The sequence below is a fragment of the Falco rusticolus genome, chromosome 6, assembly GCF_015220075.1.
Source record: "Falco rusticolus isolate bFalRus1 chromosome 6, bFalRus1.pri, whole genome shotgun sequence".
NCBI classification, from domain to species: Eukaryota; Metazoa; Chordata; class Aves; order Falconiformes; family Falconidae; genus Falco; species Falco rusticolus.
Genome location: NC_051192.1, coordinates 24,436,277 through 24,455,480, shown reverse-complemented (window position 1 = coordinate 24,455,480; position 19,204 = coordinate 24,436,277). Strand labels below are relative to the sequence as shown.

Here is a 19,204-nt window from a genome sequence, read left to right as displayed (position 1 = left end):
CAGTTTACATAAAGCCTGAATGATAACACAAGCCATAGCGGATATGGCTCTGGAAACTGGGTCCTATCCAAATGGCCTCAGAATAAGCTGTATCTGTCTAAACTGGAATCACCTGGACCTTCCTTTATCCCAGCTGACAAGGAAACATGCCCACCCCTTTGAGTCAGATAATTCTCACCTGATGTTTATCCAGAATTGTACACTGTTCCTAATCAAGAATACCAGCAACATCCTTCATACTAACAGGTCTGTGCCTAAAGCAATGGCCCACTTGTGAATACAGCTGTTCCAAAATAAACAGTTAATCTATTAAAATCAGTTGAGACCAACTGTTGAGAATGACCAGAATTCAACCCCACAGCCTACAGTCAATACTACATACAAGCTGGAAAAGTTAGTTGTGAACTTTTACTTATTCTGCTAAACTTTCTGAACTTCAAGGAGCCAAGGAGAGCTATTGAAATGCAACCAAAGAGAGAGTACTCCTTTACAGTCTCTCAGACTATTTATTAAATGCTTTTGTCTAGTAATGCCATGAGGATAGACTAGGATTAAATTAAACAAACCCTCTTGCAATGTAGGGAAATGCCTGGATGGCCTCCAGGAGGTTATTTCTGCCCTAACTACTTCTATGTCAGAGCCATTTTAGGAATACAAATAAGTGGAGACATCAGGGATGGATGAATCCTGGATATTGGATTGCTGTAGGTTCACCAGCTCTTTCTGAACTATCAGTAGTGACTTCTTACAAAAAGGAACCCCCAAAATTATCCTCCTCTCACCTATATTACCATCTCCCTGACTTAGAGGGCACTGAATTTCTCTTTCATTGGCACTCCTTCTCATACGATGTATCAGAGTATTTACTTGGGCCTGAAGACTATCTTACGTGTCCTCTAGCACACAAAAACATCATACATAAATGATTCAGAAGTACATGTTTTATCCATTCCTCCTGTTTAAAATCATGTAAGCCAAATGCTAATCACTTTACTGCCGCTCAACTCAGGCTTCCTACTGACTTCAGCCTGCCTATGAATGGGCTAAAGATGACCTGACTTTCCCAGATGTGGATGTCTAGCTAAGCCCCATCACAGTTCCTGAGAAATGAGGTGTTCACAACACCTAGGAAAATCAAATCGTTACGATATGACTCTTTACTCTTTGCTTCAGCTATGGCGGTAAGCAGAAAATATTCCACCAAAATTCTTCTGCTATCTTGATTTGCTTTCATTTATTCTGGCATGCAATACACTGCACATTTATAACATTCATTCACAATAGTTATTTCAAAATTGCTTGCACTTCATCACGTTTCTTTTTATATTCTCCCTTTTTCTTATTCCAAGGAGGGCAAATATAAATTATTCACCTTTTTATAAAGGAAGCCTGGAATCCCGCTGATCCTGTCCAATACCTCCACAATTGAAACATTATGTTCTTTACTCCCCAGTACCTTCTCTTTTTCTGCAATCCCACCCTCTAATCTGTGTGCTCCTGGAGTGACCATCCCAGCAGCAGCTCAGAGACCGTACTTCAGAAGTGCCCCTATGAACCCCCCGGCTACTCAGCAAGGAGAACAGCACCTGCAGGACTGCTCCGTCTCCCGCTCTGGGAAGAGGTCAGCACATCTCTCTCTCAAATGCAGATATGGCACAGAGATATGTACTGACCCACTTCAGGCCCTGCTTTCCCATTTATGAATCCCACTCCAAGGACAGCTGGGAGAGGGACCCATATTTCCATTGCCATTCACTCCTTTGTAACACTCGGCTAAGGGTGACTCTGTGTTCCCTGGAAAAGCCAGAAACCCATACCAAGAAACTTGTACCAAGAACATAGAGCCCCTGTACATCACAGCAAAATCCTTCCCTTCCTATTCACATTGAAAACTTCAAAACAGCCACCTCAGCCTTTGCTGTCACTTTAGCTGGTACAGAAGAGCCTGTCTTTTGCTTTCAGACACATCTACTTTATGCAGCGTGACAAGAAAACACAGTCAAAACTGTTCATTGCTCTAGTCTGAAAAAATGCTTTTTGTTCTGCATTGTAAAGGAAGAAAAGCTTTGAGAACTTAGTAGGCAGGTTTGTTGATGAAGTACTTTAAATACGAAACAGAGAGCATCCTTCTCGTGATCCTTTTCATGAGTATATTTATGGGACATTTTTTAATTCTGGGAACAACAGCATGTGGCCGCTGCATCTACAATCTTCAGACCAGATTTTCCACTAGTTTACTTCAGTTTTATAGAAACATAATTCAGCCAATTTCTATGGGATGACTACATTATAAAACTGGGTGATCCCATGGAGAATTTCTTTCTCAGTGTTCTTATTGTCACTTATTGCAAAAATAGCAAGATCAAACATTACACGAGAGGCAATTTTTCAGTGGGTATTATACAGGCCACAGCAGCCCATGACAATTTACAAGTAAAACACAAGCAAAATGAAAACACTCAGAGCACGGGTTTCATTTAAGCCTGGTAAATCGTGTGTGCATGTGTGTCCTGGATGCAGGTGATGTTGGTCAGTTGGGGATAATTTCTATAAAATCACAGACTCACATTATACCTGGCACAAGGCTTGCTTCACCCTGGGAAACGTGCTATGACTTAGCGTGGAGGCTCACTTTTGTCACTGACATTACTCTGGTGGACAGAGACCTCATTTCACAACCAGACCCTGTCTCATATTGGAGCATCTGTGCCTCAGCACTGCCAAACATGTACATCCTTCCTGACGGGCTAGTCAGAGCCAGTTAAGCCTAGCAAATGTGTTTGTGCACAGCACTTTAGCAATACAGCACGCACAAAACCTGCTAGCTTTCTTCCACAATATTTGCAAATTCCGTAACAGTTGATTATTTATACATTAACCCACAGACTTCATTTCTTCCATCTTATACCCATCCATTGTAGATGTAGTGTTGTTGCCACTTGCTCTGTTAGGCACGAATTAATGCATCAGAGCCGTGTAATTTATGCATGCTATTTTGTCAAGTCTGTTTGTATGGAATCTGCTTTGGAGAGGCAAGCTGCTCTCTACTCTGGGGCCAGAAATAGTATTAATTTATTTTTTCTTTTTTAGTGCCATGGATCAAGGTAACTTCAGAGCAGTCACCAGCAAATCTTTGATGAGATGGAAATTGCAATGTTCCATGTTTTATGCCATTTCAGGTAGAGATGATTTGTGTGCGTGCAGAAGTATGACACCAATGTAATAGAAGAAAACTCTAGTTGACATGGATATTTGGGGGATACCAATTATCAGGGCAGCCAAAGGACCAAGGACAAAGAGCTGAATTACTAAGTTAGAATATGACTGTGCATTTCTAGGTTTTAAAAATGAGCGAGGAAACCAAACTGCCTGCCTTTCCCAGGAAGCAGTATTACAAGGCAGACACCTTGTTCCACTTAAACGTGCCCCACTGCAATAACAGTATTACTTGGGAAATGAAGACACAACATACAGTCTTTTCTTAGTGCTTTACAATTCTCAGGTCAAGTGCTAATACATATTACAGAGCTCTCTCTGGCAAGTATTGTTAGAGCTGTCATTAAAGACCTCCAAAAGTCTTAGCTGTGCAATTGAAAATGTTTCCAAATCCTCTTATCCCAAACATAACAAATCTCACTGTTGTTAAATCTGATGTTTTGTAAATTTGATACTGCTTGGCTTATTGAGGGGGCTGGAGAATGTTTTTTGTGCAATAACACAGATCTCCAGAAAAGGAATAATGCACCTCTGTGGCAAGGGAATAACACAGATCTCTGGAAAGGGATTTACACAAGACTGGTGGAAAAGAAAAAATCAAAGACCACTCCAGTACAGTATGAAGATGATTCTAGGGTTAAAAGGCACAATAATGCTGCCCAATTACAGCTCCACCTGGGTCACGCGCTATGTGTAACAGAAAGAAGCAAGATGGCAGATACCCTGGGTTATTTTAATTAATTTAATCATGTGACTAATTGGTCTCTGCTGGGTTTCTGTGGTAACTGCTTCCTAAGTGCTGATGGGCAATTGTGTTAAATGTAGCTTGGAAACTGCACGTAGGGTGCAGTGCCTTCTAGAGAGCAAAGGGAATTGTACAGCTGTGCGGGGAAGGTGCTCCTGCTGGGGCACTGATTATCTCCGAGCAGAATGTTTACAGCTGTACTGTCCTCTTTGCTCCTCTGCAAGCACGCTTCCTGAAGGAGCACGCTTATTTGCAGAAAATGTGCTAGACTTTCTTCCTCTTGGGCGTGAAAGTAGATTTCCTGTAGGAATATGTGAAGGCACATGTACGCAGCAGAGCACACGCTATTTGGAAACAAAGGGAGAGCAGCTAGAGAGCTGTGCGTGCAAAACTGAAATGACTCCTGCATGCGCAGTGTGAGGCCCTGGAAACCAGAATGTCTTCTTAGCGGTGGCTGCGTTCGAGGGTAGATCCATTACTGAGCCCTGACACAAACAACGTGCAAAACCATTTTTTCCCAACTGCTCCTGCATCTCTTGTATTATTCATGAAATCCCTAAATCCACACGGGTCACAATTAGCATGGAGTACTGCAAAATGGCACAGAGCTGCCTTCAAAATTGGCAAACATGAAAATGACTTGTAAAAGTCATTCTCTGCTTCACGGGTTGAATTTCAGATCACTGTGAACAAGAAGTTGTCATTCTGCTGGATTCAAACTTACACCCGTGTCTCCTCACATGATTAATGTAACAGTACAAATGGAAAGATGATTAATAATAGCAACCTACATTCCAGTAATCACAATTGCACATAAGAAATGACTGTTTAATGGGGTGGTAAGTGAAACCCCGTTAAGGGCACAGAGAAAAAACAACTGAGAATCTCCTTGGTACCTTTCAATTAAAAAAAAAACCAAAACCCTAAGAAAAAAAAATCCATAAGACAACACAAGACATGCTGCAAATACATAACACAACACGGATCATTAAATGCCATACCTTATCCTAACCTTGCCAGGGAAAATGCAGAAACGGGTTAGGAAATGTAGGAAGACATAGCCAGAGAGAGGTTAAAAGTTTGGTGGCTGCATTGCGAAGGCTAGAAAGGTTCCACTTAATAAAGCAAGGGAAAGGCTAAAGCAGAATAGTGAAGGAAGAAAAATGTGCATTACCTCCCTGCCCTGGGAAGGAGAATAAAGAGCTACCCAGCCTAAGTATGGCAGACCTGGGCTTTATTTTATTTAATATAAATTAGGTTACATTTAAAAAACCTTATACAGCTTTATCAGCAAAAAGTGATAGTTGTGGGTCATGAAGTACACATGTAAATATCTAATTCCTTATTTTTCCTGCTGAAATGCCACCACTGGCTTGTAGCTTGGGATTCAGTTCTCATCCTACTGACATCACTGGAAATACTGCCCTTGACATCCGCAAGTCAAAAATACCTCCTTTGTTTCAAAACTGGCGGTCAGTACCTTATTGCATATTCTGTTCTGCAATTTATATGGAGTTATTCAAACCCAAGTTAAAGGCTGAAGAAACAAAAAGCTCAAAATAACATTTGCAATTAGGTGTCTTTAGGAAATATCTTACAAACTATGCAACATGCTCTAATACCTCTAGTTGTGTTTTTTGGAAAAGCTAGGCGTAGTGAAGGTGCTACAGATTACATTTTATACTGAAATGTCCAGATATAGTAAATTTGAGTTCTACAAGACATTTCTTTAAAAACAGCCCTTACTACATGAGATTGAACACAACCTCACATATCACTTCAATCCTTTTATAAAAAGTCCTCTACGCTTCCCATATTTTCATCAACAGTAGATACTAGAAAACACTGACATTTTCGAAATACTTCAAATGAGCACTGTGGTGACACTGACAACTGCATTATGAATGTTGAAATTTTTTACAAGACATTTGAGGATGATTGAAAGTGAGGCAAAACATTTTCAATTTAATGATAGTAACAATAATAATAAAAAAAAACTTCCCAGTGACACTACAGTGAACCTATTGCCCCTTCAGACCTAGTAAGAACTAAATGGAGCTATTACAATTCCTATACTGGGCCAAAATTACACCTGATTTAAGTAGCCCCATTGATTTTAATAAAGCCACACTGGCTTATACCAGCTATGTATTTGGCTGCCCAAATGGGACATGTCAGTTAAGATTTGTATGTCACAGAACCCTTCACGCTTGCTATGCCATCAGTGCAACCGCTTTGATTGGGAAGATGGGTCTTGCCATAGTGATCAGCCCATTTGTTCCTCTTGTCTGGCAAATTGCAGCTGACAACAGCCAATACCTGAAGGAAGGAGTGAAAAATATCCCATAATCTATGCAGTTATAGGATGCATCTGGGACTTACACTGGCCGGTAATATCTCTGATAAACGAGGTTTGGTTTCCATTGCTCTTTTACTTGGCTTAGCTATATATTTTGCTAATAATCATCAGTTTTATTAAATGTATAAAACTAAACTATTCAATTTCAGGCCCAGTTCAACTGCTACTCCAGTCAGAGCACTCCTGTTTATTTCAGTGGCTTGTGGCTCAGGCATTTAACTACTATTTGTGATAGTTCAGTCTAAAAATGGGCAGTGTAATTTTGGGAAGTAATACTGCCTGCTGAATCCAAGTGTGCTACCCTTTCATTTCTGCAGAAGTCTGAGACAGAAAATACACAGAAGACAGTGTATGCATTCCCTCTGCCAGTGCCAGCTTCGGTATTTACTAGCGTTTGCTCACCCCAGCTTAGTCTGTCCCAAGCAAAGCAGCTCATTTCAGGCCACAGTTCCAAGGGCTAACAGTTACATTGATGTATTACACATCAAAATTGCAAAAGACAAACTTCTTCCCAGCCACCTTCTCCTTCTCCATGGGCTTAATGCTTTCATATTCCCTAAATCATCCTCTGCTTCTGCTCATCCTTTAACCTGCCTGTGCAAACTCCCTCCAAATCTTGCGGCTCCTTGCTCTGTCCGTGTTTCAGCAACCACACAACTATTCTCCTCAACACCCCCACACTCCAGACCCTAGCTGTCGCCACTTAACTACCATTACATCCACACAGCCCAGCTTATTGCCCATACTTATCCTCAGTTTCAGCCTCTTGTCCAGCTTCACTCATTGCACTAAAATTTTTTTTCAGGTTGTCTGGGGTTGTTTTTTTTCTCCCTAGACATAGTAACTCAATTTTGTCAAAGTACAAGTAATTTAGTTGTTATTTTTTACTATTTCTAATTCCTCCAGAGAACTATTTTCTGTCCTGTCTGGTATCTTCAACTCCTCCTGGCTTAGTATCCTCTGCAGAGCTTGTGAACTTGCTCTCTGTTCTCTCCAGGACATCATTAATGAAATATGAAACAAGACCAACCTCACGAAAGTCCCTCTGGCACTTCTCTATCCACAACCTGATATGCTGCTTTTTATCACCGCCCTTTACTTTATTCCTTGAGCCTGTTTTCAGGCCACTTGACAGTGTTCATATCCAAAGCAATTTGAATTAATCTGAGGGTAAGATTTCATGAGATGCTATTTCGAGTGCTTTACTAAATTCCAAATCCATTAGAACTTCTAATTTGCCTCCCTCAGCTGATTTCCGTGTGTGTGTATACATACTAGCTGTGTTTGCTTGTCAAAACCTCTGTACTCCTCTGTTACTCCTTGCCCATATGGTATAACTGCAGAAAACAGGGATTTGATTGAGTGGATTTGTGCATCGAAGTATCTGCTTTTTGTTGAAAAATTAAACTTTTTTCTTAAAATAATTAATTTTTCTGTAGCAAATTGAATTAAAAACTTCGTAGCACATATAAAAACATTCCCCAGCATTATAAAGCTATTTTTTGTTTTGGCAGTAAACTCAGGTCCTTTGGAATGCAATCAGTTTCTTATTCAAATGTTCAACTTCATATAAAAACATGGACCGATAAATGCTGCTGCACCAAAATGTGTTCATTGTTTCCATAGAGGGCATCAGACTACTCACAGACATCAAATAACACACCAAAACCAACAAACTTTATTCAGCAAACATACTCCTGAGTCCAAATAAACTATGCTCACCTAAATATCTTTGTCTAAAAGCTGTTAACGTAAAAAATTATATCGCAGTTGTTCTTTACAATGTTACAGCCTGCCAGGTCTAACTTAAAGTTACTGTATTCTGCCATTAAGCAAATTAAATAAGAAGTATTTAGGAATTCTCAGCTTCATTTCCTATACTGAAAAGAAAACAACTTTCTTACGTCTCTCTCTTTTTTTTTTTTTTTTTTTTTTTCCTAAGCACCATACAAATGGCTTCCAAATTTTCAGGAACAGTTGCTGGTTTTAATGATATATTGCAGATCCTTGTCAATATATCTGCTGCTTCACACTTTTATTTCCTCAGGAACACTCGGCTGAGTACCATCTGCTCCTGGTGATTTACTGCTCTCGAGTTGCTGAAGTTGCTCCATAACTTCCTCCTAAGAGACTTCAATTTCTGTTATAAGGCCACACTCTGATTTCCTGTGAAAAGTGTCCTTGGGACAAGAATTTCCTCATTATCCTCTGCGGTGAAGATGGACGCAGAAAATTTAATTTGATTTTTCTGCTGTTCCACTTTTTCAGAAGGGGCCAGAGTCACTGCTGGGCGGCCTACAGGCATGGGGCAGGGGGGAGGTACACAGGTGGCTTTTTATTTCTACAGAGCCACTTTTTCTACACTTTCTACAGCGCCTTGTACATACACCTTTCAGAGAATCTCCTTGTCCTTTTGTTCCCACACTTTATCTCAGAGACCTTCAGTTATAAATGACTTAGTCGCGTTTTCAAATTCTTTGATGGATGAGTTTTGTCTTAGAGAAGCAAACCATTTCATATTTCTGGTACAAGTGTGGCTGGAACCCCGTTGGCATTGCCATAGCTTAACAACTGCACGTCCAATTTGGAAAAAAATGTTTTTTCCTCTCTTGCTGTGTGAAAAACCACAGAAACAATAAGAAAACAGACTGCATGCAAAATAACAAAACTGCTCGTACACAATGTACGGGGGCCTGATCCAGAGCTTACTGCAAGCAATGGGACGTCACCCACTGACACTGATGGAATCTGGATCAGGCCCAAATGGAAGCACACCTAAAAGCAGAGAGAGTTTTTTGTTTTGTCTTTCAGTTACAGTAATCATAGGTGTCATTTGTAACAGTAGTAGGTAACAAATTTTCCAATAAACGTGTGAGTTTTAAGTTGACAGTGTCCCTTTAAGCTTATGCACTTCTTCACTTAACTATGCCAGATTTACTCTCCCCTTTCTACTTTTTCCTTGCTCAGAGGTATACATACCATCTGTGCATCTAATATGGTGTTCTTAAATAGCCTCCAGAGTGATTCAATGCTTCTTTTTCCCCCTTTTTTTAAACCTTATCTTTGTTAACCCTTTTCCTCAGTATTTTAGAGCCTTCTCTTTCAGAGCTCCTCGTCCTTCCTTTCTTTAGGATGAAGTTACCATCTTCCAACATGGGAGTCAGGACTATGGCTACCTGTTCTTTTCATACCTGTGCATTAGACAAAACGCAGCGGGGAGTTGCCTTAACGAGGCATCGATAATGATAAATTGCTTCTGCAAATGGAGGCATGAGACTGAACCATTCCACAATGGCCAAAGTGACCATTATTACTACTACATCATGAAATTATTCAAACCTACCTCCTCATAAATATCTAAATGTCAGTGTTCTGTTTAAATCTTTAGATCAGGCTTTGAAGACTTATATTTAGTTCTAGGAGCTCTCTTCCACCTGAGTTAGTAGCACTGTGCACCACGACTGTGAAAGCCTGGGGACTAAATTAAAAATAGTAAGAGTAATCGAGACTGAGCTGTTGCTTGATTTCTAACTCACTCGGTTTCCCCTTTTCATTCAACAGTCCGAATCTCAGGGGAAGGAAGCGACACTGTGCTGCATGCATGGGACACTGCAGCTCTGTCCATCAATGTGATACAGGGGAAATTACTGCATCCAGCCAGTGCTAGTGGGGGAAGCCAAGTCCTCGACGGTCTCGCACACTGTCCGGTAAAGCCGCACCAGGCTACCATACCCCACTGAAGATCCTCCCCTTGCAAAGCCCAGATATGAGCCAGAGAGATGCTCTGCTCTGCTTTGAAAGTAAATGGGCAGCAAGGCAGCCACATCTGCCCCTGCCCGTCCCGTGTGTGCCAGCCAGAAGAGCTGCTCCTGCCTGAGCATCCACCAGCCCTTCCATGCAATGGAGGCAGAGCCTGGCCTCCTACTCCTTAGGCAGGAGATGAAATAAACAAAAAACACCTGAAGACAGACAGACACAGACACACAGACACACACACAGACACACATACACAGAGACACACACACACACACACACAAACACAGACCCACACCCCCCCACACACACACCCACACCCCCCCACACACACACCCCTCAAAAGCATCAGATACTTTATGACTAATTTTTAAACAGATGAGTACATTTACTTTAGATACAAAATTGTATCCAGGCTAAACTTGCAACATACATTTACTTTCAGTCCAATTTAAATTCAAATGGCGGAGTTGTAAATGCTTGGGTTTCTGACAGTACGCAGCCCCTCACCGAACCTCGCTGGCCAGCAAACAGCTGGCCGAAACGACTTTCTACAGGAAAGATATTTCACATTTTCAGATTTTTGCCCAATAAAACCCACCTCGTTCTCCCAGCAAGTTTAACACTTGTGCATCGTGCATGGCTTGATATATGGCGTAAAGCTGACTTTAACTAACAATTCCCAGTAGTAGATTTTCCTGTTCATCCAGCAGCTTGTAAGTTATATCCATCTGGCCTCTCCTAGCTTCATTTAGACTCACGAGGCCAGACTCAAGGCTAACGTGTGTAGGGGTTTCTTCAGTCTTCCCATCAACCAGCAAATGTTTGCAAACAAATCCAAAAGGGATGAAACTTTCCTACCTAGGAGGGGCCAAAAGATACATGATGGGATTTACTCCCTCGGTTGGACTCAGTTTCATCCTTGAATTTGTCCCAAGATTTCTATGCGTAATGGAGAGGGAAGTCACCATTTCAGGAAAATGAGACAGTAATTAAACACAGGCATTCCGCTGACAAGAAATCGCAACTCCACTGAACTGCTGCCTCACCTGCATAAATCCCTTCACCACTAAAGAAATGTGTGCTCCCAAAAACCTTCAGGACTAGAAATGACCTTCCAACCTCAGCTGGCCCCTCAGGTTTCCTACTGCTGCCCACCGTGGTCTCCTGCCCGGGCAGAACTTCACCCTGTTAAACTACACAGTTAATTGTAGCATTCCATACGTCCTTTCAGGAGAGTGTACGGAGGATGTTGTTCACAACATTGCTCCTAATGCAAACATATTTTTGAAAACCATATTTGCTTAATTTTGGTTTTAAAATAAAAATATATAGAGTGAAAAAAATACTCATGCTCCTTTTTCAATATTTCCCTAAGTTAATGAGCTGACTGATAAGTGAACAGATGCACTAAGGCAATAATTTATTCAAATGTCATGGTATTTTTGAACAAACATATTATTTAATATGCATTTCATTATTTGCCCAGCTCGTATTAGTATTAATGATTGATGTGTTCATTAGGCAAAGTGGCACCAAATATAATCTGTGCAAATGAAATTCACTTTGGAGATCTATCCTATGTTTTTGTCAGAATAAAGACTCTCCTCGATGCTCATTCTGTGTTGATCACATAGAAACAAAGCTGGAAGGTGCCTAATTTCATACAAGGCCAAGGCAATGTGGGCTAATCTAAGGTAACAAGAATCAAGACATGGAATGTAGGGGAGAGCAGGATTTTTTTGAGTGATTGCCTAGCTCACGTAGGTTGGAGCTAAAGGGGTTCAGAGGTAAAGTAAGCACCCGTGTGTGATATACCTCCTCATTTTCTGAAGCCATCATTGTTATGCACCTAAACTCTTTAAGCAAAAATCCCTTGGTGATGCAAAAATGTCCTGGATACTGCAGAGTATGAACTCCATCTTGCCAAACTTCTTAACGGAGCAAAGGGTCTGTTTTTCCCTTCGTGTCTCCCTCTTCCTTCCAAAAATTCATCCTATGTGATTTAAGACTTCAGTAAAGCACCTTAGTAATCTCCAGAAATACCGCTACCAGCCATCTTTCTTCCTCAGCCACCCTGGTAGGCAGCAACTTCTCTCACATCTCCAACATCAAGGTGTCATAACATCTATTTAAATCCAAATAATTGCTCTAAACTGCATACACCTACTGTCTGAAAACCCTAAATGCATTTCTAGTCATGTCCTAATCTAATTAGTGATGTTGTGTTGTGATATCTGTATGTAAACAAAACCTACTGCTGGCAAGAAGGAGCTGTGCAGTCGCTGAAGCTGTCCAGAACTGATGCAAGGACACCTTGCAGAAACTGGTCGCTTCATTTGGATCAAACGCTGCTGTCCAAGAGGCAGCCGATTCTCAAGCTGTAATTAGCATATTCATCTTGATATAACCAAAGTAGCCAGAATGCAACACGACTGATGTAATGTGACATGGTGGTTAGAATTAAAAGTGAACACGCCTTTTAATTGAATTGGATACCTGCTAGTAATTCAGACAATGGGAATTTGATTCAAATTTATAGTATTAAATGGCAGCAGATGGACAGTAAAATGTCCATTGAGTTTGCAAACTGACAAGCATGCTGGGTTTGCCAGATCCTTTCATTAAGTCACTGGTGGCATCAGTCAGGTGCTGATGCATTTCATCGTTAGCAATGCTAATACGTTTTGCTTTGCTGTGGGTGAGTGGTGAGATATTGACTGATGGTCTCAGTAGGTTAATTTGGAATTTCATTTGCCTCTTCTAATCATGAAAAATCCTAGCTCTGGTTCAGGGAAGGAGTTTTATGAGATTTCTGGGTTTAGTATCCAGTAAGTAGAAAGGCCAGCTGATGACAGCTACACAATGATGCCAACTCTTCTCCTTTCTGACTGATGCCACCCATTTCTTTCACAGCTCAGGATTTCCTTGCTATTTCAGTGTCTGTTCAGATTCTTGGCCACTGTCTGTGTCATTCTACCCTCCACAAACTTTAAAAACATCCTCTGAGGAAGGATATTTTCCTTCCCATAGGTTCCTCAAGGAGCTTGCAGTTGTCCCCCATGTTTGAACTATTTCCTCTGCAGACTCAGCGTTTCATCTGCATTCACTCATCAGCACTCATTTATATCCCACCATAGCAGTCATAGCTACAGAGATGTTTGTCATCTTTTCCCTTCCTACTTTCAAACGTTTGCAAGAAACCTTATCAAATTGGCTGCTGTGGCAAATACACACAACCACACGTATGCTGATGTGCACATACACACACACAAGCACACATAAACACACATGCACATATTCTACACAAAACCACAGCAGAAGAAGCAACTTTGTGAACCACTTATGAAACCCCACTTCTCTACACCTCTGCAGAACCAAATACGGGCAATTTCACACCAACCAGGTAGGACACCTGCTCTATGCAGACCTTTCTGAACACCTAATTAATACACATTAAATCTCTACGAGAAATAGGTTTTCTATTCAGAAGCCCATATGTTCCAAAACTTATTATGGAAAGGGAGTCTAAAGGAAGATGTAACACCTAAGCTTTTTTTTCATTGGCTTTTTTTTTTTTTTCGTCAGGGGCACTAGTTGCATAAGTTGCTTTAAGCAATTTTCCAAATTGCCATGAATTATGATCATTTTACAAATTAAATTTTGCAGGTGCATAAGAAAGAAAAGAAAGTAACTTTTTTTTTTTACTGTTACTCATTGACTTAACAGGGAGATTGTTAAATGTTTCTTACGCACTGTTAGGCTGCACAATTAAGCTTGAAATCAAGAGAAGTTTCTCTGACAGCCCTCAGTAATAATTTTGGGGAATAATAGCTTCTGTTTACTCCCAGTTTTTAGTATGTGTTTGTATATACACGCCCATATTAATCATATAGTGATATACATTAATTAACCAAAAAACTACTCAGGAATACTGAGGTTTTATGATGTTGTGTGCATTTTATCATCTTTAAACATAATTTGAAAATGTAAGGAATTGTCTAATGCAACAGAACCCAGGACTAAATAAATGCGTATTACTTCTTACAGCCCCATTTGATTGTTCACATTCATTCTTGCTATACAGATGAGATAAAACATACATATGCATATATTTATATATGCTGCATATACAGCATAAAACACAATGCCTGTCTGTGATACTGACTCATACATGGTGCTGCCCACCACTATCCTGTATGGGGAGAAAAGAGCCATTATCATTTACATCTTCATGCTGCTAAACAGCAGTTTACTTTTACTTTTTTACTTATGCCTTTTTGTTTATTAGTGTAAATGAAATTTGACTGCACTGTAAACAAAAGCATCTATCATCATTTTTCCTGATTGGGAGGCAGTGTGAAACAGGAACAAGGTCAAGTACAAAATGCTGGCTTGACAACCTTGCAATCACTTTGCCTCTGATGTCTTAGTCAAATCAAATAAATTATCCTTTAATATACCTGTGAACAGAGTCTATAACCTCTGTGAATTCAGTCCTCATTCTACGTTTGGCTATTTGGTCACAATAAATTTGTTTTCTGACCCACTGAGTCAATAAACTTAATTTCAAAATTAATCTTTTCAGGCTTCAAACTCACTGGATCCAATTATGAATCCTATCGTTCCCTTTAAATTTCATATTCTGAAACTTGGTGCTCCAATGCTTTTTGCCCTTATGTGCCTCTTTGGTACTTAGCTTCATATTAGTTGGCCTACAAAATTAAATCTCTAAGGAAGGGAGCACCAGAACAGCTCCAAATCTTAAATCTTCAATTACAAACATTAGTATGAAATGCTCCCTTTCCCTGCAATACTTCCTTTTAATTGGTTTTGTTACCCACAACAGGTTATTACTATATAGTAGTTTGTTATGTGTGTTTGACTATGCACACTAGACCAAACAGGAGTGGGAATGCAGATCTGGATTATTTTTCTTTGGTGGTGGTGGCATTTGTAGGTGTTTTCTAAATCGGATCTAGTCTAAATACTTTGCTTTTTGCCTAATGGGGTAAAACCCCCAAATTTTTCTTCATTTATTTCTGGTAATTGAGATAATATTACACTCTGTGGGGAGACCGATTATAATTCAAAACGTACATATTCCTATTCTTGCAAGGCATGGTTGCTAATATAGATAATTTTAATGGTCATGACTGAAAGATACATGGGGCAAACTTTGCCTTTCTTATGAGAAGAGCAACTTACAAGTACACGAGCCTTTTTCCTTACAAACTCCCCGCCCCAGCCATGAAGCTTGTGTAAGCCCTGGCTTACAGATGCGGAGTGCAGGGGCACAGCTTATGGAGCACACAGCTCCACTGGGACAAAAGGCAGGAAGGACTGATGTGTGCTTCTGACTACACTGCTTGGGTTCAAACACTCCTGAGGCCAGCAAGGTACCGGTTTATTCTGGTGCGTTGCTACTCTTGCTAAACCCACTACAAGAGCAGGCTGGGAAGGAGTTAGAGGGAGCAGTCAGTGCCCAGCTACCCTGGGTCTCTTTGGAGCACTTTCATTGCTCTCCAGGGGCCCTTCAAGGTGGTCTCATGCCAAGCCTTCTCCCAGCTGGAAATCTGTGGGCATGTATTGCTTCAGTGTGCAGTTGCCCTGGGTATGGGAGAAGATTTTCTTATTAGGATGATGACAGAAGTCCTAATTCTGAACACAGCAATTGGCATTCAGGGATGGATAATTTGCAGCATTACTTAGTGCCACTTTTGAGACATTAGTGATGACATTCTTTACTGTTTAAACAGTTCTATCATTTTAAGCAAGTGCTTATTACAGCACTTCTTTCTAGGGGAGGGAGGGAAGACGGCTTAACACGATCCATTAGGAAATTCAAGCCTTAAATGAAGTGACCACAAAGTCCTATCAGCTCCTAGAAATGTAACAGCTGTACATATTTAATGTAATACAACACTATATTGTGGTGGTGATCTGCTGTTTAAAACATACATAAGGCAGGTGAAACATGACTATTTTACTCCTCTGTTTGAAAAATGAGAAAGTGTAGAGTGGCATAACTTCTCAAATAAATAAGCATTAGACTCATGGAGAAGACAGGTATGCTGTTGGACTAGTAATAACAGACTAAAGGTCAGCAGTTACATGTGAAACTATTGCAGCCTTGTTCCTTTGATCTTGTTCCTCAAGACTCTGCTCTATTACTAATAGGTAAAGTGCAAAACAAGAAGCATGAGGGACTGCTGAGTTCTACTGTACATGTCTTAATTTAACAGCAGCATTTCCTAAGTGTTCTGTCCCCTGATCATCTAATGCTGTAAATACACATGCAAGGAGCAGTTCCAGATTTCCCCTGCTGGGTCAGATCCTCTGCAATTGCAGATTCCACAGGTGCAAAGAGGAAGAAAATTTGACTCACTGGCTTAGCTTTGCAGCAGAGCCAATGCAGCAACCAACATGATATCAATTATACGTTATCTCGCCATATTTTGCCAAGTCCTCCCATATGACATTTTGTTAATTTGCAGTCTCTTTAGAGAAGAATAGGACATTTCACTAGGGTATGATGGTATATGAAAAGATTAGGAACATCTATTGTTATTTAGATATATACAAAATAATGAATACAGAGAGCTTTTGGAAGGAAATAGTCAGCATCTTTTAGCTTCCAGAAGTTAACAGAGGTGTAGGAAAGAGTAGCAGGGGGAATGAGATGTTCTATTTTATCCTTTTGCATAATACAAGGACAAGGAGGCCTCCAACAAAGCACACAGGTAATAATTTTTAAGTCAGGTAAAGGGAACTTTTTCATATATTGCCTGACTCACTGAATTCATGGCCATAAACCATTAATGAATCCTACTACTCATGGGTTAGTAGAAGGTTGAAGTACACCTATGCATTATGTTAACATGTATCTATTTTCATTTAGTAGGGATCTAAACCTCCTATTTCAGGATCTAAGATGCAGATGAAATTGAGAATCCACCATGAACTGGTTGTTCCTTCATCTACATCCCCAGGGTTTCCTGAATTATCTGGTACTCATCACTACTGGACACACAGGACCACCTAACTAGGATCACTGACAATGCCTCCAGTACTATGAACCATCTTACCCATGTAAATTTGTGACTGAAAAGCCATGGGAGCATCAGCTGACGGTGATCTGGATCCCGTCACCCCAGAGTGTCTGACACATTGTAAGGCCCATTGAACTGCAAGGGCATAAACATGCATGTGTGCACAGTGCACATACACATACATGAACTTATTTTCAAATGAGGAACATCTAAGGAGCATGTATCTCCCTCCTCTATGGTTTTTCTAGATAAAAAGGATGTAAACACCACTCCTCGCAGAAGACTCACATGACTTGAACTAGCCTGTCTGCTCCAGTAGACATTATGAGCTTGATTCTCCAAGACTGCCACTAAAATTCCACTCTACTGATTTTTGCAACCTAATTCTTCAGGCATTTTTTTCCCCTCCCTTTTTTTTTCTTTTTCCTTTTTTTTTTTTTTTTCCCCAGGATGATGTGACCCAAATTTATAAAGGAGGGTATTTTGCTATAACATTGCATCTTGAATCTAGGATCTGTATGTACCGATTTGTTATTACCACAAATGTAAAAGACCAGATTTAGAGACCTGAATTCAGTTTGATCTTGAGAAGCTTTGAATGTTCTGTAGCATGAGTGAAAATGGCATTATTTAGAAAACAAAAATTTAAAGGGTTTTATGAATAATAAACATTTCTAAGACAATAGCAGCTACCCAAAAATTCACACTACTAAGCACCAAAAGGACACAGCTACTTTTTCAACAACTAAAAATGCTGGGGCATTCCTTCGTTATTTTTCTTTAAATGACATATCGCACATTCTGCTACAGAAAAACAGCTGCTGAAGTAACCTAGAGGGCATTTTCAGGCACTGTACTTCAGTGATTACAGCAATTTTTGCAGACATTCAATATTAGGATTGCATTCTAATTTTAGACAGTTAAATTTAAATTGCGTAGGAGGGGTTTTCACGCTACTCTAAATGTTCTAACATTGCATACCCCAACCCAAAAACTGTATAGTGTCTGAATTTTGCAGGAATGATAATTTATTTAGTAATGATACATTTTAAAAGGATGAAAATAGAGCTCACTAGCAGCAGTAGGAAGATGTCCGCTACTGTGATGGGATCCAGACACAGGCCCTAAAAGCATTTACCCACTGGCCAAGATCCCAGCACCATAGGACTTAGTGACACTGTCATATGCAACCCTCCTCTACTGTTTCCATGATATCTCTCCTAGTTGTGTGTATGTAGCAAGTATCCTGAGACTCTAAAGCCAAATTGGGACTCTTATGTTAATGCTTATTAGTATTTGAATTCCCTGATTCTCACAAAACCCAAACATTGAACTGAAGGAAACTGAAAGAAACAGGGTTAGTAAAAGACTGACAGTCCAACAGACAATACAGATGGGAAGTGGAGGGACTAGATGAAACAGAGAAAACAAAAGAAAAGAGCTTCTGTTAGATGCTAAATGAGACCCAGGTTGGGCCTGATTAAAGCTATGTCTATGTAGGTTACATCTTTCCTTATTTCTCTTACCTTGTTTCTCTTGAAATATGCTCTTCGGCAGGCTGCAAAGCACTTCTCGCTGCAGAAGCATTTCACTTCACTTCCCATACTCAGGGAATAGCGCTTGATTCCAACTTTCTGGCACCAGGCACACATTATTTGTACATTTGACACATCATCTTCTACAACAAAAATATAAGAACAATGTTTACATGAGATGCAAACACCTTCCTCAGACATCTGCACACTTACTCTTAGATACAACCACCACCAGCTTATCTTATTTCTGCCCTCCTCACTGTCTGAGAGCAGAACTGTGCATGTCTGTGATTACCAGCTTCATCCTCAGGCAGCCAGTGACCTGTGCCAGCCAGGCTGGGGAGACTGGCAGAGCTTCTAAGATGGCTGGAAGATTATTAGCTTAAAAAATGATGCATTGCTGAAAAGCTCTGGAAATCTCGAGAGCTTTTTAGCATGTTTAAGAGTGTACAACTCCTTATTGAACAACTAACCAAGACTAGAGGCTTAATGACTATTGATGCTTTGTTCTTGCTGCTTACAGTCTGTTGTAGTCACCCCCTGA

At 40.3% G+C, this 19,204-nt stretch overlaps 1 protein-coding gene across 4 annotated transcripts in view; it reads right to left on the bottom strand.

Moving 5' to 3' along the window:
- The window catches only part of LOC119149826 (sine oculis binding protein homolog), a 119,009-nt gene that overhangs the window by 76,311 nt on the left and 23,494 nt on the right, over positions 1–19,204 (bottom strand). For all 4 annotated transcript variants that reach the window (XM_037391607.1, XM_037391606.1, XM_037391608.1 and 1 more), the window contains exon 4: positions 18,652–18,803. In XM_037391607.1, coding sequence (XP_037247504.1) covers positions 18,652–18,803 — 152 coding nt within the window. The remainder of the gene's footprint in view (positions 1–18,651; positions 18,804–19,204) is intronic.